This window comes from Centrocercus urophasianus, unplaced genomic scaffold, assembly GCF_019232065.1.
Source record: "Centrocercus urophasianus isolate 14NV4802_14NV808 unplaced genomic scaffold, USGS_Curo_1.0 seq_11, whole genome shotgun sequence".
Taxonomy (NCBI): domain Eukaryota; kingdom Metazoa; phylum Chordata; class Aves; order Galliformes; family Phasianidae; genus Centrocercus; species Centrocercus urophasianus.
Window position 1 is genome coordinate 32241598 of NW_024884253.1, and position 20746 is coordinate 32262343.

The window sequence follows — 20746 nt, forward strand, 5'->3', positions numbered from 1 at the left end:
CAAATGCACTGCAAAGTTGTGAAGCATTTGGGAGAAAATAACTCAAAGTAGTTTTCATTTTTCACCAATGCTTTCTCTTGCTCTCTGTGCCCTTGTGACAGATACAGCCATTCAGAGAGCTCATTCTAAAATCTAAGATGATCTCTTTAAAACCCAGGTTTCAAATTTCTCAGTGTTTAAATGATGATAACTGACAGCAATGGTATCTGTATGTAAATATCTTTCATTTTTCAGAGATTGATTTCAAATGCACTTTATCCTATAAACAAAATGTCTTTAAAATATGCCCTTGAAATGTATAATGATATTTGTCAGACAAGCTCTCCACACAGACAAGAAAGAGGAAATGATATTAAATAGGTTTCAGAGAAACCTATCATTCTCTTTACTTAAACTATGAGGCTTGTATTCACTTGGCAAAGATAAGAGACTGAAAAAGTGAGGAACTTAAGTAAATAGCAAGATCTTTCACAAGTGATCTCCTGCATCTCCCTTGCTGTTGCTGTGTTTTGGTTGAGGCTTTACGTGTCACACTTTATCATGGGCCCCCATCTCACAGCACAGTCATCATCTTGTGCTCATTACAGTGCAGTTGTTTGCTGTGTTGAAGGAATAGCACTGTGAGTTAATGCTAGAACTGCACAGAGGAAATCAGGCCGCATGGGAGATGGATCTTTATATAAATGTAAGTGTCTTGGGTAATCAGCATATGGAGATAACGAAAAGCATAAGAAACACACTTCCTCTGGAAGGTTTGTTAATATTAGACACCACCTATGCAAATGCTCTCATGCTGTAAGGAAGTCATGAGACAATGAGACAGAAATGAAAAGAAATCTTAGAAGAACTTTTAAAAGGAGAATATAGTTTATTTTATCATCTTTCTTCCTTCTCTCTGCTAATGAACTGACTGAAAAAAAGCTAAACTGAGGAGCATGCAATCAAGCGTCCAGCTGGGAGATCTTTGTGGAAGCAAAGCTTTACTGCACTCACTTGGAGACAAGAACCGTTTGGGGCTTTACACTAAAAGTTCACTTTATTGAATTTTCGCTTTACTCAGAGAAGTCAGTTATTAACTTTTTTTCCTGTGAAAATCAAAGGTCTAATCCTGTATTGGGCTGACCACCTTTCACAAGGTTCTGGCCATCTCTGAAGAGTGTTCAGGGTCAGGGAGCAGCAGCTTGAGTTGCAGGTGTACTCACAGTGTGCTGTAGATAAAATGCCACAAAAACTTATCTATCTCGCGCTTTCAACATGACCTGCATTGAAATTGTTTTTTTTTCAGTAGTTGCTGATTCTCTATTTCAGATGTGAGTTCTGGCAGCTCTATGGACTGGGCCTACAAAAACGGCATCCCATATGCGTTTGCGTTTGAGCTGCGCGACACCGGGCACTTTGGATTTTTACTCCCTGAGACACTGATCAGACCAACCTGCACAGAGACCATGCTTGCAGTTAAAAACATCACTTTTCATCTGCTGAAGAAATGTCACTGAGAGCTATTTCTAGGCTCTGGAACTGAGAATTTTATTTCCAGAATTAATGCCTTTCAGTGAATTTATCATGCTAAGCTTGGCTTATAGAAGCCATGGAAGATAATGGGAAATATGGTATTGTTTCTACTAGGTTCACATGGCTAGAAATGGAAAAAAAAGTCCATGAAGTTGATATACTATCTTAGCTATCCATTTGATGTAACATGCTTAGTTCTTTCTCGTGATAGATCTCTGACAGGGACTTCAGTGGGGCAGGCCCAGGGCCACATACAGATGCCTGAGAGAAAACTCAGTTTCCAGACTGTTCCTGGCCTTACTGCTTTCCTGAACATAAAGACTTCCCTTAGCAGAGTTTCTCAAACCAGGGGATAAAGTTTACATTCATGTATACGCACTCTGTGCCCCAGCATGGGTCTACTTTACTGCTATATGTCTACAGCAGTAAATGGCAGTGTGGTATAGAGTTCCAGCTGGCTGTGCTACAGGTAGCAAAGCAGCTTTCTTCTGCATGTATACATTCATATGTATTTGCACTTCTGTGATTTCTTTTCATATAATGTGAGATTTGACCCAGTGTTCACTTTAGCCGTTAAGAAATATCTACTTTCCAACGTATACATTGGAATGGACACATTACCTTTGAAAATGTAACTTCCCTAGAGACACGTACGAATTATAATGAAATATTATTGAACTATACAGTAGTGCTATATGGAAGGACAGTAGGTGACAAAGCAACTTGCCACAACATGGAGCTTGGAACCAGGCAGGCAACAGGCTCTTTTGGATTTTGCTGTAGTCAACCTGTGTCCACTTCCATCAGCAGAGGATATAGACTTAAACTGCAGTTATGGTGCTAAGTGATATTTTATTCATTGGTAACCTTGCAGTGAGTTCTGTGACTATGTGGCTGTTCTTGGAAGTCATATTTTTTGCATGCTTTAAAGGAATTAATAGATTCTTAAGTGGGACAGAGGTGAAATCAGAAGCTTTACAGCTGAAAGAGAATAAGCACCATGTTGGAAAGAATAATTATGTGAAAAAATGTAACAACTTGTTGGGTTTTTTTGGGTGCTTTTAAAATAGTATTTTTTCATCATATTATATCTGCAAAAGCATATATTTTACTTTATTATTTTTGAGTTTAATCTTTATTATTTTTGAGTTTAATCTTATGCCATAACAATTTAAATAAGATGTATTTGTTAATAAAATCATCAGAGGCTTTTGAAGTATTCTTCGTATTTTATTTCACTGTTATGGTCTTAGTTCACGGATTTAACAATTTTCCTTATTTGTAAAACACTTCTAACATAAAGATGCAACACTTGAAAAAATCTACATCCTCTGTAGATACATGCTTCAGTGTAGACAGACAACGGACAACATGTGTGAGACTGGGGAGCACTATATTTTAATAAGAATACCACTGTCTTCAGGACTGCAAAAGGCAACCAGTTGAGCAAAGATGACAGAATCTCATTCTCTGTAAATGTAACATTTTCCTATTAAAGTGTATGTATTTTAAACAAGTTTTCTGAAAGCTAGTCCAGATTTAACTAATTCAGACTTGCCTGAGTAATGTGAGTTTCTAATCTGGTTTAATTAATACTTAGAAACACTGAAAATATCTACCCACTGGTCATCTCCTCTTTGCTTATGACCATAATTTATAAATATTTTGAAGGCAGCAAGAGCAACCTTTTGCTGTGTACAAATTCTTGACAAGCAGTCTTGATTGAGTGTAGGTAGTACTAATTGTCAAGAGTTATTCTGGATTTAGGTAATAAGATCAAACTGTTACCAGAACATGTGGGACTGAAGTGAAGGACAGAAGGTGTGAAAGATGCCTAACCAGCATAAGGCAGTTTACCACTGCAGTGCTACACTACAAACTTTTCCACATTTGAGCCAGGAAAAAACAGATGTGAAGAACTGATTCCTGTTCATAGTTTAATGGTTCATCACAAGAAACATTTCAGCTTTATCTCCATACCGTCATATCTCCATTGGTACTGAAAAGTACTTGATATTAAAAGAAAAGACAATAAAAACAAAACAAGCATTTTAGTTTAAAAAGATCCTAACATTTTAGATACAGGTAACCCTGTACAGGAATAATGACAAGTATTCACACACATTTAAGAAGCTCTGACATTTAGATATATTTGATTTCAAAAACAATGGATGAATAAATCTGCATCCTGGCTTCTGGCTTTCAGACTAAGCCTGAATACTACATTTTGTATGCAGCTGAAACCTCAGAACTGAGCTGAGTTGAATTTTGAAGATCTTCCCATACCGGATAATTCAGTGATTCATAACTGAATGCAAATGTAAACAGTCTTTGACTCCTTTAAGTTCAGGGTCACTGAAGCTGATCTGAAAGACTCTGGCAACTGGCAAAGAATAAACCCTATTTCCTGAATTAAGAATCAGTAAGACAAATATCAGCAAGAGTGATTCTAAGTAGAGCAATTGAAGCTAAGGAAAGAGCTCTATATCAGCTATTTGGATACAGAACAACAGCCTTTTTGACTTAAAGATGTTACTTTGAACATTTCTTACTTGTCTCCATAATTACTTACATCTCTTCCCAGTGTACTTCCCTTCAGCAGAATTGGTAACTGCTTTTGAGAAATGTGAGTTTATCTTAAGATGATAGGTATAGTTTGTTTTTCAACACAATAGAAAGCACAGCAAAAGGAACAGAACGAACAGCAAAACAGTGGTTAATCAATCTAGCAGACAAAATCAGATATATATAATCATTGTGTGAATTCGGGAGTTACACTTCCATTGATTATTGATAGATTAAATACAACTGCTTCTGTAAATTGAAAAAAGTGTTCAGACAAGGTTTTGTAAATATCTTTCCTTTGATAGCTTCTATGTTTTAAGAACTGTGAGGTTAATTTGTGTGAAAGAAACAAGCCCACAGCTCTGCAAGTCACCACGCTCAAGCACAAAAATTATCCCAAATGAGAACTTAGAAAGATTTCAAAGGACTTTGAACTGTCATTCATAAATTGATTTTCAAAAATGACCTTTATAGGTTGAATAAGGTACTGAGTTTAGCTGCAAATCTTGAAGAAAGAACAAAGCTGAAGGCTGAAGCTTCACCATCTTTTCCAGAAGTTGCTTCAAAAATACCACTATACTTGGTCACCCATGCAACACATAAAGCCTACAGAAAAATGCAATTCTTTTTTTGAAATGTCTGAAATTTGAGCAGAAAGATTCCAAATGACCTTGAATGCCAACATTCATTTCTTGGAAACAACCAGTACCAGTCAGTTTGTCTACAAAAACAAACTGCAGCATGCTGATTGCACTGTCTGCTGGAGGACTGTACAAAGTTACTGCTTAGTGAAAACTCTACACCTAACTCCTAAAGTTGAGAAGAAAGTATCACACTTCCTAACAAAACAAGGTTAATATTTAACAATTCTAGTTTATTTGTGTTAAACAACACCCTCCCTTTTTATGTTTGCATTCAATTTAATGGCACTGCTCAAAGAGTAAAATATTCAGAACCATGAGCTGAGCAACACTTTTGAAAGCCTTTTCACAAAATCACCACCACCATTTTGACCTTCCCTTTGGCTGTGAGAAACTACTGTTTCCATAATTTCAATAAATCCAATAATTTCCATAATCCAATGCTATGAAATTCACATTCATTGCTAAAAATGCTAGTCTCACACATAACGATTTAATGGTTTGGACTTTTGAGACTAAAAGCCAGAATGTTATCAATTTCATTCAGTTCTTAGGTGATGGTAAAACACCAGAATAATGCCTCAACTATATAGAGATCAACTTTCCACCCACTGCAGAAACAGAAATGAGAACAGAAATTCAAAAAAATTACAGAAAGAGTTTTTAAATATGAACCCTGTGGCATTAATTATATTTCATCATATAACTTCAGGATAAAAGTTTAAGATCCAAACAGATCTAATTGTTTCCTCCTATCAGTGTAAGAAAAAAATCTGTGTGGGGGCTCATTTGTGTTCGGGCAGATTGTATCAACAGACCCTCAAGTCACATCCATTGGTGCTGGTGGCTGGTCTGACTTGGATGAAGGTGAACTAAAGTCCAGGGTAGCTTTTCACACTCCTGAATGTGCCCATCTCCATACTTGAGAAGCAGGTGCTCAGAAACTCACATCCTTAAGATTCATACCATGTCAGAGGGGCCTACCTTAACAACAAGGTCTTTCGTGCATATCTGCAAATTTGAGATAACCAGGGTCACCTCAGAGCAATGAGCTCATACATGGTTCTACTTAACAAGGAAAGAGATGTTTGGGGCATTTAAAGAACACTGTGGTGTGCCATTAAACCCAGAAGCCCCTAAATGTTTGTCTCTGTCTGACAATTAGAAATGCTCAACCAGAAAGTCACAGTTCTTTGCATGTGCAGATCCTTTCAAATGGTCTCCAGAGAGACTGAGTCAAGCATGGCAGGGCTTGCCCTTGAACTTGTTCATCAGGGAATACACTCATAAATAATAGATTCAAATGTTAATTAAGAAATGTTGCCACTGTCCCCAGTCATGCAGAAAATGCACTGTCTGTGACCAAGAAAATCTATCCTTTGCAACAAAACATGGGATAATGTTGTTATCTGTCCTGCCTGCTCCAAGGTTCCTGCTACCCTACCACTATTTGGCATTATTGGAATACAAGTGGGCTGAATAGTCATAACAGGGAAATATTTCAATCTATCCTCAGGTCTGTAGAAGTGCACACTTTTACTGAAATAATAGATAACAGTTCTGAAATAAATATTGTGGTAGAACTGTGAGCAGGTGTTTTAGTCTTTTGTGTTGACTACTAACTGCCAGGCTGTTGCTCCGCCTACCAGTACAGCTTGCTGTTGGTGGGGAGAGTGTCTCATTTTTTAACCAAATAATGAATCTTTTTAATTAACCTATTCTGAGCAGAATATCAAGTTAGGTCTGAGAAAGTTTTACTTTATCACATAATTTTCCGTTTTCTTGAAAATAATAAATATGTTGGAGTTGCAGGAACAAAAACAGTACAGCAGTCTGAAATCTTAGCCAAAATGACTGATCTACTTACTGTTTTGTTTTACTTTGTTTCCAGATTGCAAAAAATTTGGGTTGACTGGGCAGTGTGAAACATTCTTCTGCACGTAATTAGCCAGAAATAGCTCTTGGTTGTGTTTTTTCAGAGAAAAAAAAAAAAAAAAGAAAAAAAAAAGCAATATGGCATATTTTAAGCTCTTTGCACAGATTAATTGCTTTGCTCTGAATTAAATTATCACGTTCACAAAGCTGAATGCAATTTGGAAAGCAGCACTGTTATTTTCCTGGGAGTCGGTCAGCTTTCCAAGGGTTAAGCAAGCAGTGCTTGCCTCTGTGGCAGGAGAAGCTGGGCTGCTGTTTGGCCTTGTTAGCACAGAATCTGTCAAAAAGGCAAAATGTACCGAGCCTTATCTCACAGGGTAAATTTGCTACACCACGCTGCACATGGCTCCTTTTTTCTCCTTTCATTCCCAAACCAAAGCAAGTTCTGTCTGTCAGCGACAACTTTGGGCTCTAACAGATTCTAATTTTCGGTGCTAAATTTAAGCGGTGAACCTGTTAAAATGTGCCAGCTTCCCCACATACCTACGCAGCCCCATTCACACACAAACAAGGTGCCTGTCTGCACAGTACGTACTTAGTGCATGAGGCCTTACATAATGGTGGCGCTGCTCTCCTTGGGAGCTGCAGGGGTGCAGGCAGCAGGCTGTGGGTGTGAGCATCTCCCCTCTGCAGGCACCCCAGTTCATTCACCACCACTATTACAACCGTGTCAGACCCCAAGCTCTTCTTCTGGGATTCCTACAGTGTATTTCTGTTGTGTATCACACAGAAGCTCCAAGTATTGTCTGTACCCTTTGTCCACCGCACAGCACAGAGCCAAGGGGTCAGGTTTTGCTGTCATGAATGTCTGCTCCACAGTGGGTTTTACTATGAGGTGTTATGTCTTCAAGCCTCATTGCTGGCTGCATCCCAGAAAGTCTTTGCTATCCCACTGGTTATGACGAAGGCCATGTATCATTGTATCAGTTGAGGATATAAATTTTCAAAACAATAAGTTTAGACCAAAAAAAAAAAAAAAAAAAAGTTTCTTATACATTTGAAAGATTTTCTACTAAAGCTACTGCACTGATTTTAACAAGATAGAACTAACACAAAGTTGCTGTCATCCTGAAGGCTGGTTAGGGAGTCAGTGGATCCAGTCCACTTCCTGTCAAATGTACACCTCCCAGCACTACGAACAGGAATGGCAACACTGAGGAGATGTCTCAGCAGGGACCTCTCAGCAAACACTGTCTGAGGAATGAGCTACCCTTCAGAGGTGATGCTGACGAATGCAGGGAGCTCTTCTATAAATCTCCCCTCCTGAGTAGAGAGTAGGAGCATCATGTTTCCACAGCTGTCAGGACTGTAGTTTTCAAAAGAGTGTTAAAATCTATCTCAGAATTTTAACAGAGCAAGGAAGGTCCCCATTCATTTCACACTACTCTGCACTTCATCAGAAACGAAGGGCTCCTTGGGTGGTGCGCCTGGCTGCACTTCCACTGACACCCAGCCCATCAGAAACAGCAGTATTGAAAAGTGCCAGAATTACTGCCTTGTTTTTCTTTGGCCCCTGTGAGAGTCTTAACAATCCATCAGTGCCAAAGCCTGACTATGCACAAAAATAACTATCCCGTTTAGGCATCTGTTGAAGGGCACAGAAAAAGCTAGTTTCTTAAAAATTCCTTTTTGGATTCTATGATTTCCATTTTGTAGAAAACTAAGTCTGTAGGTACAGAAAAATAAATCTTGAAAGGCAAGTTATCAAAAAACATACTAAGTACAGTATGTATCATCTTCCTACTCCAATTCTGAATGCGCAGACTGAAGGAAGACTGGTTGGAGCATGTTTTTCCATTTTCATTCAGGATCAGATAGACTAATAACAAAGGCAAAGACAGAAGTCTAACATGGAGTAGGGGGAAAAGTACAAAACAAACAGCAAGACTCTAGGCCCCAAGAGCAACAGAGGTTGCCTAAATGAGTATAAATATGCATTTTTATTTTAGACCGGGAATAAAAACACTGAAGCACTGATACTTAAGAAAGATGAAAGGAAACCAACAACATTGGGTAATTAGAGGACTGCTGGGTCAGATGGCTTACTGTGAGAGCAAATGGCTCTCTGTGACTAAACAAACTGTTGAAAGAAAAATTGAACAAAAATTGGAAAAAAATCAAAGACTAATCATTTTAGCTTGAATGACTCTCTGTGAGAAGCATAAAAATGTCTTCATCCCAAAGAAATGTAAGCAAATGGATACTGCTGAGTATTTCTAAAGTAACAAGCAGAGGATTTGAAAGGACACAAATCTAGAAAATCACTTGTGCATTCATCTGATGGTGTAAGAGCCCTCACTCAAGCTTCTCTTAAGTGCAAAAATTGCCATTGGAGTACTCTCATGTGGAAAATATTAATATTCAGAAATCCTCTGACATCATTAATTTTTAATGTTATGGATATTTAGCAAAGAGTTGAAGGTATACAGTAATGCCTTCCCTGTCAGTCCGAGGATTTCTCACTCTGAACAGGTCTATCCCTTACCTTCACCTTTCTAGTTGTACATGTGGATAAAACCTAACACAGCAGAAATGGATGCATATCTCACATGTGAAGAAACAGAGGCAGCAGAAGCCATCTGAATTACATTTGGGATGTATTTCAACAAGGGAACGAATAAGTGTAAAAAGCACCACACAGCCACTGCAAGATACTGGAGACCTAAACGTAAGAGATTTAGGATTAGCTTTCTTTATAGAAAACATAACTCAACATAAAATTCATCAAAATATTGATCCAACTGCATGGTAGAACTGCATATCTTCTACACTTCTTATAAGAAATCCATTATGATGATTTTTCTCTATTCCTTTACACTGCAGTGTACTTTCGTTAAGTGCACAGCTTTTCAAGAATAGATTGATACCACAGCTGAAAAGGATAAAGTTGCAGCACTACCAATACACAGCATGAATTTAAATACAAGCAATAAATTCCAAGCAAAAAGGATCACTGGAACCCAGAAGATGAGACTTACATGGGAATGTTTCCAAGGAAGGCTCTCCTAGGCTTCACTAAATCTTGACAATGTATATCTATTTAAACCACACTTTATGCACAAATTCACTAGAGTATAGAAGCCAAAGCAGCCATGAAAGGGAAAACTATTGGTTACATATCAGTTTATTTGACATTCAGCGTGGGAAATTATTTTAACACAGCAAGAGCCAGTTTACTTCCCTGGTACACATCTTTAACCAAGGAACAATAAATAAATGTCTTCAAATTCTGCAAAACGCTTTGTCACACAAAAGAGTATCACTTACGAAGGCTCACACACATCAGTTGCAAATATATCCATGCTTTGCCTTAGGTGTTCCCTGACAATTATATAGGCTGCCATGAAAAGGATTGAAACCTTTAGCAGCCCATTCACTTTTATTCAGCATTTTGACAACGGGCAATAATCCTTCTGCCAAAAGCCTACTTGAGATTTCTGAGATATCCCACCAAAGCCTCCCATTCTTTTGTGGCTGGATGAAACAGGCAGTCCTTATGCCTGTTCCTGGGGGATGATAAAGCATTGTATTGTGGATGCTGGAGGTGTTACAGTTACAGGCTTACTGCTGTTGCTATGCACGTTCTGTTTTTCCTGAATTTGTCCCTTGAGGAGGTAGGCCTCAAGTTTCACCTGGCTGGGAAGAGAAATTCACAGTTCTCTTGCTCTGAAGGTAGGATTTAAATCATCTGACTTCAGTTATATGAAAGCTATTCATCTAAACTAAACTGACTTGTTACCTTCTATAGCTGGCAGGGAAAAGTAAAGGGCGTACGTATCTTCAGCTCAGTGCTATTGCTTCTATCTAAGTTCCTTGTTAGATGTTACTCCTTTCACATAGCAAGAGCCCAGATGACTGGGGGCTAGGTGAAATTTTGTAAATGTTAAAATTAGTTGAGACAAATTCGACCTTTATTGAGATTTAATCTTAATTTTCTAGTAAATCCAGCTCTGGCTGAATTCAGATGCCTGATGTTTTTCCTTTCAAGGTTGCCCATGGCTTGTGGGACACGTAAGGAACAAACTGCTTTCCTAAATGTATTTCAGCTGCAAGAAACTGTCTTAGAGGAACTGATGCACACATACTTGGCAAACTGTCTACATATATTTCTGACTTTTAACTTCAACTGTAATTCAAGCAGAGCTAATTTCTTCAGCTGCCACAAGTGAAGGCTAGTGCTGTGGACCATGAAAGCATCTTCCTTTCTGTCCCTCTTTCTCAGGTTTTTCTTACTCCTGCCAGTAATGTTGGTCACTCTATACATTTCCTTCCTAGCAGATTGCTGGTGCCAGAATTGTAAAAGCAAATAGCTTTGGCACCCTCTATTAATAACAGTTCTCTACATCTAGCTTGATGCATGCTTGATGCATACTTTTTCTTCTTTTTTCCTGGACAGACTTTTTTTACCAGTTAGACAAACACTACTATGCAACATACAAACAGTACCAAAGATATACAACATGCCAATATATAAATAATCAAGCAAAGTAGAGTATTTCAAATCCATCACGAGGCAGTTCCAAATCTGTCACTGAAAGCAGCAGATTCCAGGGCTGGTGAGGCCATGCAGATTTTACCCAGTGGCTGGCCGCCAGCTGCCTGCCAAATCTATGAGAGACGCGCCTTTAAGCACTCTCCTCTGCTAATTTTATCTTTTCCCTGCCTCTAGCAGGCATTACACGATATTTAAAGGCTACTGAGTTTAAGGTGATCACTGAACTTACAGTGAGAAAGATGCCTTATAAGAGATGAAAATGATCAGTAATCAAGACTAGTAAACAACTGATCCAAGTCAGCCATAGCCTGTTCAGCCTTCCCCTGCAGAATCCAGTCTTGTTCTTACAAAAGCCAATACCTTCATAAGCTCTTGGAGCTTACTGTGAGCAAGAAAAACAAAAGGCAGTCATAGTTTCATGGTAAAACATTTATTAGAGTTGTCTGAGTGAACAAAATACTTTCTAATAAATGACACACTAAAAATAACCTCAAAATTAGGCATTACATACAGAAATAGTGACTACAGATTCCTGCATTCTGTGGTATTTTTTAAACAAATGAATGCTTGCCACATTATTGCAGTAATGTTTAGATTTGCAAATATACTCAAATGTTTTAATATTATATTGCACACACTGATCACATTTTCCAAATGCGCACAAATACACAAAGCCTGGTTATAAGACCAGTCTGTTGTCACCTGTCTGATTTTTACATCAGTGCACAGTCAGTTTCCATACAGAGCTCACACCAATTTCAAATGGCACAGCCTCATTCTTATATAGAACCTGTGAACTTAAAGTCAATTTGGATTTTAATCTTCTACCTTTGATCCAGCACTATGATGAAAAGAAACGAAACCATGAAATTAAATGTCCACAAACTTGGGGAAAATTCTGATGGGATCATGCATTTTGTGATAGAATGTTTTGAATTACCATTTTAAAATTATGCACAATTGTCTGCCTTGCTTTTCCTATTTCTCTGTGGACTAGTATGCCTTAAGATTAAGGAAGCATTCTTGTAAGTTGCTCAAAAAAAGCAAAAATTCTGGTTGCCTATGCTTAGTGTTTTGGCTTTTAAGTAGAGCAGAGCATCTACATTCAGTTTGACCTTAACCATGTCAGAGGGAGTATTGCCAGAGCAGTTCTGAAAAAACATACCATATTTAAATTAAAACATTTTGTATAGATATTTGATTGAATACACACCTAGAAAATATTTAGCAAGCTAATTACGATCCCAGAATGAATCAGTACAATGGCTCTTCTTTAATATCTGTCTTCTTTAATATCTTTCTTCTAAGCAAGAAATGCCATTAACTCCCAGTCAATTTTATCTTTCTGATTATTCATATTCAAAATCTTTCACTGAATTGCAGGGGTTGGAAACGACCTCAAAAGACCCTTGATGTTAGTACAGAACTTCCTATGTTCAAGTTTTAGGCCATTACTCCTTGTCCTACTGCTACACACCACCGAGAAGAGCCTGGTCTCATCCATTTGCCTCCCACCTCCCTTTAGATATTTATAAACATTTATCAGATCCCCTCTCAGTCTTCTTTCCCCTAAGCGGAACAGACCCAGCTTATTCAGCCTTTCCCCATATGGGAGGTGCTCCAGGCCCTTAATCACCTTTGTGGCCCTCCACTGGACTCCTTCTAGGTGATACCTGTCTTTTTGTGTCCAGAACTGGACACAGTAGTCTAAATGTGGCCTCATCAGTGCAGAGTAGAGAGGTAGGATCACATCACCTCCCCTGACCTGCTTGCCATGCTCTTTTTAAGGCACCCTAGAATACCATTGGCCTTCTTGGCCACAAGGGCACGTTGCTGGCTCATGGCCAACCTGTTGTCCACCAGGACCCCCAGGTCCTTCTCCACAGAGCTCCTTTGCCAGCAGGTCATCCCTTAACTCTTACCCTCAAGCTCTCCACTTGTTCATCATTCCCTCTCAAATGGAGCTCAGTAATACATTCTAGTTGCTCTCTCGCATAACGAGCAACTCCACCACCTTGCCTCACCAACCTGTCTTTCCTAAAGAGGACACAGCTATTCATGACAGAATTCCAGTCACGTGAGCTGTCCCAACATGTGTCTGTGATTGCAATGAGATTGTGGCCCTTTGACCACATACAGATCTCTAGTTCTTCCTGTTTGTTTCCCATACAGGCACTTGAGGAAAGCCAAAGGTGCAGGTATCTCTAGAACGGTGCAAGAAGGTTTAAGTCAGGCTGTTGGCAATGTTATCTTCTCTGAGGAGACCTCACAAGATCCAACTGGAGAACTGAGAGGCTTTTCTCCATAGTTTACTAAAATGGCAGCATCACCAGGCCTCTCTCTGTCATGAGGAATTCTATCCTCATCTACTTTAAAGATCTGGTAATCAGTCCAGCCAGCTTGCTCTCCAGAACACTTTTGCTCCATCTGGTTAGTCTCACTCCATCTGATGCCCACACACCTGGTCTCTCAAAGGCCTGCCCAGTATCACAGTACCCAAAACCTTGATCATGACACCATTCCTTCAGCCAGTAATTTACCTGATCTGTTCTCCTCCTTCTTTCCTGGACAATGCAGAACACTTCTTGCACTCCTGATCTCTTTAGCATCTTTCCAAGGGATGCAAAGTCCTTTTAATATCCTGTAGTTTCCTCCTTGAAGCCTCCTGCAAAGCCCTGCCATTAAGCCCATGGTTTGTATTGTATTTTTGACAGGAAATAACCCACTGCAGCTGCTGGAGGAAACAATCAGGCAGATTCAAAGATCACTTTGCGGCAGTTAGAAGTGGTTATTGCTCCAGTCTCATTGCTTGTCACCTCAATTCACGTGACTTTTATGATCCTTCCGTCTAAGCCTTTCAAAACGGATATTAAAATGCTTGGAAGCCATCCTTATCATTCATTTGACTTACCATACTCCCAGATTTAAGGGAGATTTTCTGCAGCTGAATTCCATTTGATTTTTCTCTCTTCTTTTTCATTTTCATTCCTTCTTATTATCAGCTTATTGAAAGAGATCTGCATCAACCTTTGAAAATGCACAAGTTCTAAAGTGATACATTGAATTCACCTTAGATCAAGGGAAAGAAAGTCTTTCAGCACATAAAAATTAGGTTAAAGCTAATGCTGCATGCTTCCAATAGCCAGGCTATTCAACGTCTAATTTGTAAGACAACTCAGCATGCATTACACTGGTCCCATCACATCAGTTACAGAGACATGCAGGAGTCTGAAGCTAGGATTGAAGGGCAGGAGAGTCATCATTTTCAGTGAATTTGTTACTCTTCTCATTTGTCACAAGTCAAAATGTTCCCATTTCTAAATCAAAACTGGAAATAAAAAAATAGGCATTACCATACTATAGTTCTTGTTATTACAGGTGATTGGGATGATAATTAATTAACCAGACTCACAGAGTAATCTAGGAAAGCTGTAACAGTAGGGATACCACTTTGTATTCTTATTATTCACATACAAAAAGAGTTGCCATTACCAAGGGCTCACGACAATGGGTCTACTTTGCCTTTGTGAAGCCCCATCTGGAGCACTGTGTCCAGGCCTAAGGCCCCCAGCACAAGAAATACGTGGAGCTGTTTGAGCAAGATCAAGAGGAGGGACATGAACATGATAAGAGGGCTGGAGCACCTCTCCTGTGAAGACAGGCTGAGGAAGCTGGACTTGTTCAGTCTGGAGAAGGCTGTGGGGAGACCTCACTGAGGTCTTCTAATACTTAAAAGGAGCTTATAAACAGGAGGAACAATCAGCTTTTTATGTGGGTAAATAGTAATAGGACAAAGGGGAACTGTTTTAAACTAAAAGAGGGGAGATTTAGATTAGATGTCAGTGGGAAATTTTTCACTGACAAGGTGAAAAGGTTCTGGAACAGGTTGCTCAAAGAAACTGGATGCCCCATCTCAGGAGGTATCCAAGGCCAGATTGGATGGAGCCCTAAACAACCTGATCTAGTGCCTGATTTAGTGGGTAGCAACCCTCCCCATAGCAAAGACTTGGAACTAGGTGATCTTTGATGTCCCTTCCAAACCAAGCCATTCTATGGTTCTGTGATTCTATGAATTTATATTTGCATTTCCATAGCCTCACATACAACAACAAATGTATACCATACCCATAGAAGTACATTACTGATTTATTCATAACCACATTTAGGTTTGAAAAACTGCTAAAGAAACTTGAAAGAAAACTTATATAGTCATTTAAAAATATATGTATTTCCTTTCGTCTTTAAAATAGTTAGTAGTGCTCCTTCACACACAATGTTAGGGAATGGCTTGCTGAGGCACCATGGAGGCTGGGATCTGAATTATTCATCTGATAGCAGGAGCAAAATGCTGAAGAAAGAAGTTGTTGAAAACTCCTCTAGTCTAGAAAAAAGATGTATTCCCATAGAAAAATTACTAGCAAAAATGGATCACACTTCAACAAATGCAGCACTACAAGCTTCCCATCACATGAATGCAAACAATAGCCTGGAACATTTGGTATCTTCCACAGTTTCCAGCCACAATTTGCAACCACAAGAGGTGCTTTCTTTTTTTCCTTCACTGCTATCTGACATTTTTCCCGCAGCTGTCACAAGTTGAAAAATATCATGTTTTACTAGGAGTACGTATCCTCACTTAACTATAGCATTGAGAATGTGTTTCAATATAACAAAAGTCAGAGCCCTTTCGCTTTCAGGAAGAGATTTGTCACTCTCCAAGAACCTCCTGAAAGTGATGGATGTTTATTTCATTATGTGTCACTGCAGGGCTGTCTCACGCTTCTGTACAAATGGTTTGAAGCACCCTAGGAATTACCTATCGATTAATATTCCCTGCAGTAACAAACATTTGCCATTTGTTTTCTCAGTGCTGCAGTGGATACACTGCAGCCTGCTTTAACCTGTTAGAATATTCACCTTATGAGCAAGCTATGAATTCTTAGCTCCAGCTCCTGGATTTACCCATGAATAAAAAATATTAAAACAAAACAAAACAACCCTCTTAAAATTGTTCAAGCACATTTACAGTGACTATCTCTTACAGTTTAGTGGACAGATCAAGACCCTTTGCATAACAAATACACTGGGTATTCTGAATTATGCTTCACTTATTTGTATAAGAGTATCTCGCCTAGGACTCCATTAAGGGAAAGAAATAAATGTTTTCTCTGTACCTGTCTTTGTGTTAGATAATCAAGCACCACAGGCCATGCATTTGGTAAGAGACTTGAAAGCTTATTCACTCAGGTGCTTGCGGAGCATCCACAGCTTCTCTCCTGTTCTATGTTCATATGTGCTGGATCCATGCTGGATCCTGATCCATCACACACTGATTATCTGCATCTGGTAGATGAGAACAGAATGGAAGCAGACACAAATTACCGTACTACAACTGAGGAAGCAATGAGCCACTGTGATTAAAGGAGCACTGCTACGCTGCTCCTAGCTACCGACCCATCCACCCAGTATACAAAGTCTCATGTACAGCAGTGCTGAGCCATCTGTTTTACAGTTCAAATACTGAAGATAATTCATATGTGAAGCACCAGTTTAAACAATGTTCATGCTGGCACTGCTGCCCAAAAATGCAAGTCTGACCTCTTCTTCCCCTTCTTGTTCCTGTATTCGTGTAACCCCCTCCCTTGAGTCAACAAGCCTCTGTGAGACTGCTTGATGAAGCAGAGTATGGAATATATCTGTATTTTTAAAAGCTCTGTTTTTTGTCTGGTTAGTTTCAACCTAATTAAATTCTGAACATAATTCAGCATATAATTCACAACATGACAATGCAAATGCTTATGCTGACCAAGAAAGCAGAAACATACAGGTAGGAGCAGGAAGAACGATTGCATCTTTTAGCAGGAGCTCCGTCTTATCTTGCTAAAAGCAAACAGAGCCCAGCTTTTCATGTGCTGTTTCAAAGCTTATCAAGATGATTTAACAACTCAGTGCCACCAGGAGCAGTAGTCCAGCCCCCCTCACCGTCTCTGACCACATTTACTCCCTCTCTTTGTTGTGTAAGAGTTACTGAATGTGCATATAAAACTGAACAGTTCACCGATCTCATTTAAAACTGCATTTTCTTGTAAGGCTGATTTCCAGCTGGAGCAGTGAGCTGAACTGACTCACTGCAGAGCTGCACAAGTGCATCAGCACAAGAAGGGGTGAAAGGGCTCTCCCTTTGGGAGGCTGTAACATTCATAGATCAGCTTGTTCTAAGCATGAAACTGCACTTTTAGTACCATTTTTCAATGCCGGTCTGAAGTAAAAGCTTAAATTCTAGTATTTCAGCATTTTCAAACAAGCACTACACTGGAGTTGCTGTACATAGTTACCAAAAGCAGTAGTTGCAAGCTCCATGTCAGACAAAAAATTCTCCACAGTTTTTAACTAAACAAATACCTAATACTGATAACATTTTAAATACATGAAACATTATAAATAGCTTTTAAAATACTCTGAATAGCTTCTGAATAAAAAAGTAATGAGTAATTTTTTAAATGTTGCTCAAATACATTTTTTCTCTTGTGCTGTTATTTAATCATAAAGGCTGCAACAAAGCAGTGATGCCATTGTGCTACATCACGTGCTTACCAACACGCCTCTTATGAGGTAATAAAATGGAAATGGAAATGTAGCATTTCATATAGGTTGCCCACAAACTTAGCAGCTCCAGAAGCAAAGACAAGTATCACTCATTTTTTAGTATCTTTCAGGACTTTACCAGACAAAAATTTGCGATCTACAGCTATGATGATTCCAGTCCCTGGACCAGCCACTGACTGATGCTAATTACAAGCAAAGAAGAAATCTGCATGCTGAAACCAAAACAGACATAGGTGAAACCATCACATCTAACAACCATTTTGCAAGGCACCTGTGACTGTAAGATACCATCTTTAGTTTAGTTAGGAACCCATGTAAGATAGAAATATTCTAAACCTTCAGCCTTTCTTTCCTCTGTGTTTTCTAATTCTCCTTTCAACAGAGATATAACCCTAGATTTTTAATGTATCAGCAAATCAGCAGAAGATATGTCCTTTATGGCTTGTAGTCTCCAGCACTAAAAAAAATTGACCTCACAATGCTTTTTCAAAGTCCATAGAAGTCTTTATATCAAACATTATTCTAATACGTGGCTTCCCTGGTAAATAAAGCTGGCATGACTAATGACTTTATCCAAAGTACTCGGCGCCTTTACGCAAAATGACAACCATTCCCATCATGGCCCTAAATGAGGGCACTGGACTGTCTTTCCATCGCCAATACTTACATCATTATTCCCCTGTGATTTCCACCATTATTGGTTCAGCTCTTGGATGGAAAGTGCTTGCCAACGTTCTCAACAGATGATTTACAGTAAGATCTTTGTGCATAATTTCAGGAGTAGTCCTTTGATTACATACTGGCTGTACACTATTGTGGGTTTTAGGCAGGGGTTGCCTTGTGATTAGCACTTGGATGCAGGATATCAGTGGTGCCAAGCTGTAAACTGAGTGAACTGAATGGCAGTTGTTTGACCTGAGAGCAGAAACTGAAGATTCAAACCACATTAAGAAATCAAAACAGAACAAGAAGTTCAATCTATTCATTGATATCTATTCATCTATTCAGTGTCTTTTTGACAGGCCTTTACTTCCAGTAGTGTGATATTCCAAGCAGCAATTCTATGTACCCAACTAAAATACTGATGTTGAACTGAAATACCCACATAAAATCATCCTGTGTACAAAATAAGAAAGTAGACATTAATATAAACATAACAGATAGCTGCAGTCCTCAGTGCCCTCTTTAGATACAGATAGCCATTGTCTTCATGATAGTCTAATTGCAAGTCCATTTCTGCCAAATGAACCGTGAAAATCAATAGCAAACTCCATATGCTAAATAACACTTGCAAGCTTTGACTTTGCTATGGAAATGTGGACTCAGGTGGTTTGTGTAAAAACTACCAGCAAGTCTGTGAAAATTCTTACTCTTGCCACATGTTCATTAGCTATCAATTCTGAGAGACTGAGGTCATTTTGACATCACAAGTTCTGAACAAAATGGAGATTTGACAAACATTTTCCCTTGTAAAAATGATTTGGAGTAATTTCTAAGATATCTAGTAGCCATGCTGCTATTGATGTAGTCTTCCCCATAGACCAACATAACCTGGAAACGGCCAATAAATCCCCCTGTGCATTTGTTGCAAAGATCAGTGCATTTGGGGATGTGATTTTGAATGATCCCACAGTGCTTCTATAAAGCTAAAATCTACATTCTTAGTATTTTGGTCAGTAACAGACAGCGAAGTTAGCTGTGGGGTTCCTTCCAGAGAGCATCCAATGCTCTTAGGCCCAAGATGGCTTCCCCAGCCCAGCCACCTTCAGCTCTGCCCAAAAAGGCAGATCTGGAGATCCCATCTTTCCATTTCCAGATAGATTCTGAAGTACTGCTTTTTCTTTAAGGTCAAGAAGGAATTCTAATTACCACCTAGCTATTGTCAGTGCCAGATTCTACTTTTAAATACCAGTTTTATTAGAAATTTTAGTAGAAACTACTGTTTTATTAGAAATAATCCTAGTTTTTGCACACAGGAGTTGATGTTGTTGGTCAGGATCAGATGGAGATTTTCTTGGCCCCAAACCAAAGAGGAGGACATTACCCCTTCACATCGCAAGAGGGGAAAACGCCAAAATGCAAGCAAACAAAAATATAATTTTTGAAAAATTTATACCAGTTTAACAGGGCACGAAAATATAGAAGTCACTGCGCTAGAAAAGCAAAGGCGATATGGAGGGGCAGCACGAAAGCACCCACGCGAAGCACAGATGAGGGCGAGACATCCCAAGAGCCCACGGCGCTACGGCCGCCCCTCGAGAAGGAGGGCGGGGAAGCCCCGAACGGCCGCCCCGTGCTGCCCTCTGCGCTCGGCCGCTCCTCCCTGAGGGACGGCCGGGGGCTTCCCCACAGCGAAACCGAGGAGGGGACGGCCGCTCCCCTACATCTGATAGTCGTTCCGCCGGGGCAGGTGGCACTTCCCGGAGAGCCTTCCTCCCCTCTCTGCGCCGGTGGCCCGGAAGGGAAGCACCACCCCTCCTCCTCAGCCAGCTCCCAGGTGGCAGCGGCCATCTCCACCCGTCCCTTCCTCCCTCCCCGCCGCCTCCCCCGGCTTCGCTCCACCTGTAGCGCGTCTACAGGGCGGGCAGAAGCAGAGCGTTCCCCTCCACCCGCCCGCCCTCGGCCCCCACCGCCGCTGCTTCCTCCCGCTCGGCTGCCGTGCGGCCGCGGCTCTGACGTCGCTTCCTTCCAACATGGCGAGGGCAGGTTGTCGCTGCAGCCGCTGCCGCCGCGGCTGCCGTCGCTGCTGATGGAGGCGGGCGCGGGCCGGGGGCGGCGCGGGGATTGAGCGCGCACCGCGACGGGCGGGGGTGACGGAGCGGCCAGCGAGGAGCGGGCTTCGTTCTCCCTCCGCCGCGGGGGTTGGCCGCTGCCCGGGCCCACCCGAGCCTCCCTCCCCTCCGAGCAGGCGTCGGGACGCCCCGGCCCTTCTACCGAGCAGCCCTTCCTCGGCCCCGGCTCCTCGCGGCCCTCCGCCGGCGGGAGCGGCCGG

At 40.4% G+C, this 20746-nt stretch overlaps 1 protein-coding gene across 1 annotated transcript in view; it reads left to right on the forward strand.

Annotated features, from left to right (window-relative positions):
- The window catches only part of CPA6 (carboxypeptidase A6), a 49819-nt gene extending 48323 nt beyond the window's left edge, over positions 1 to 1496 (forward strand). Inside the window, 1 exon segment of the mRNA XM_042835436.1 lies at positions 1286 to 1496. Coding sequence (XP_042691370.1) covers positions 1286 to 1496 — 211 coding nt within the window.
- Positions 1497 to 20746: the final 19250 nt, after the last annotated feature.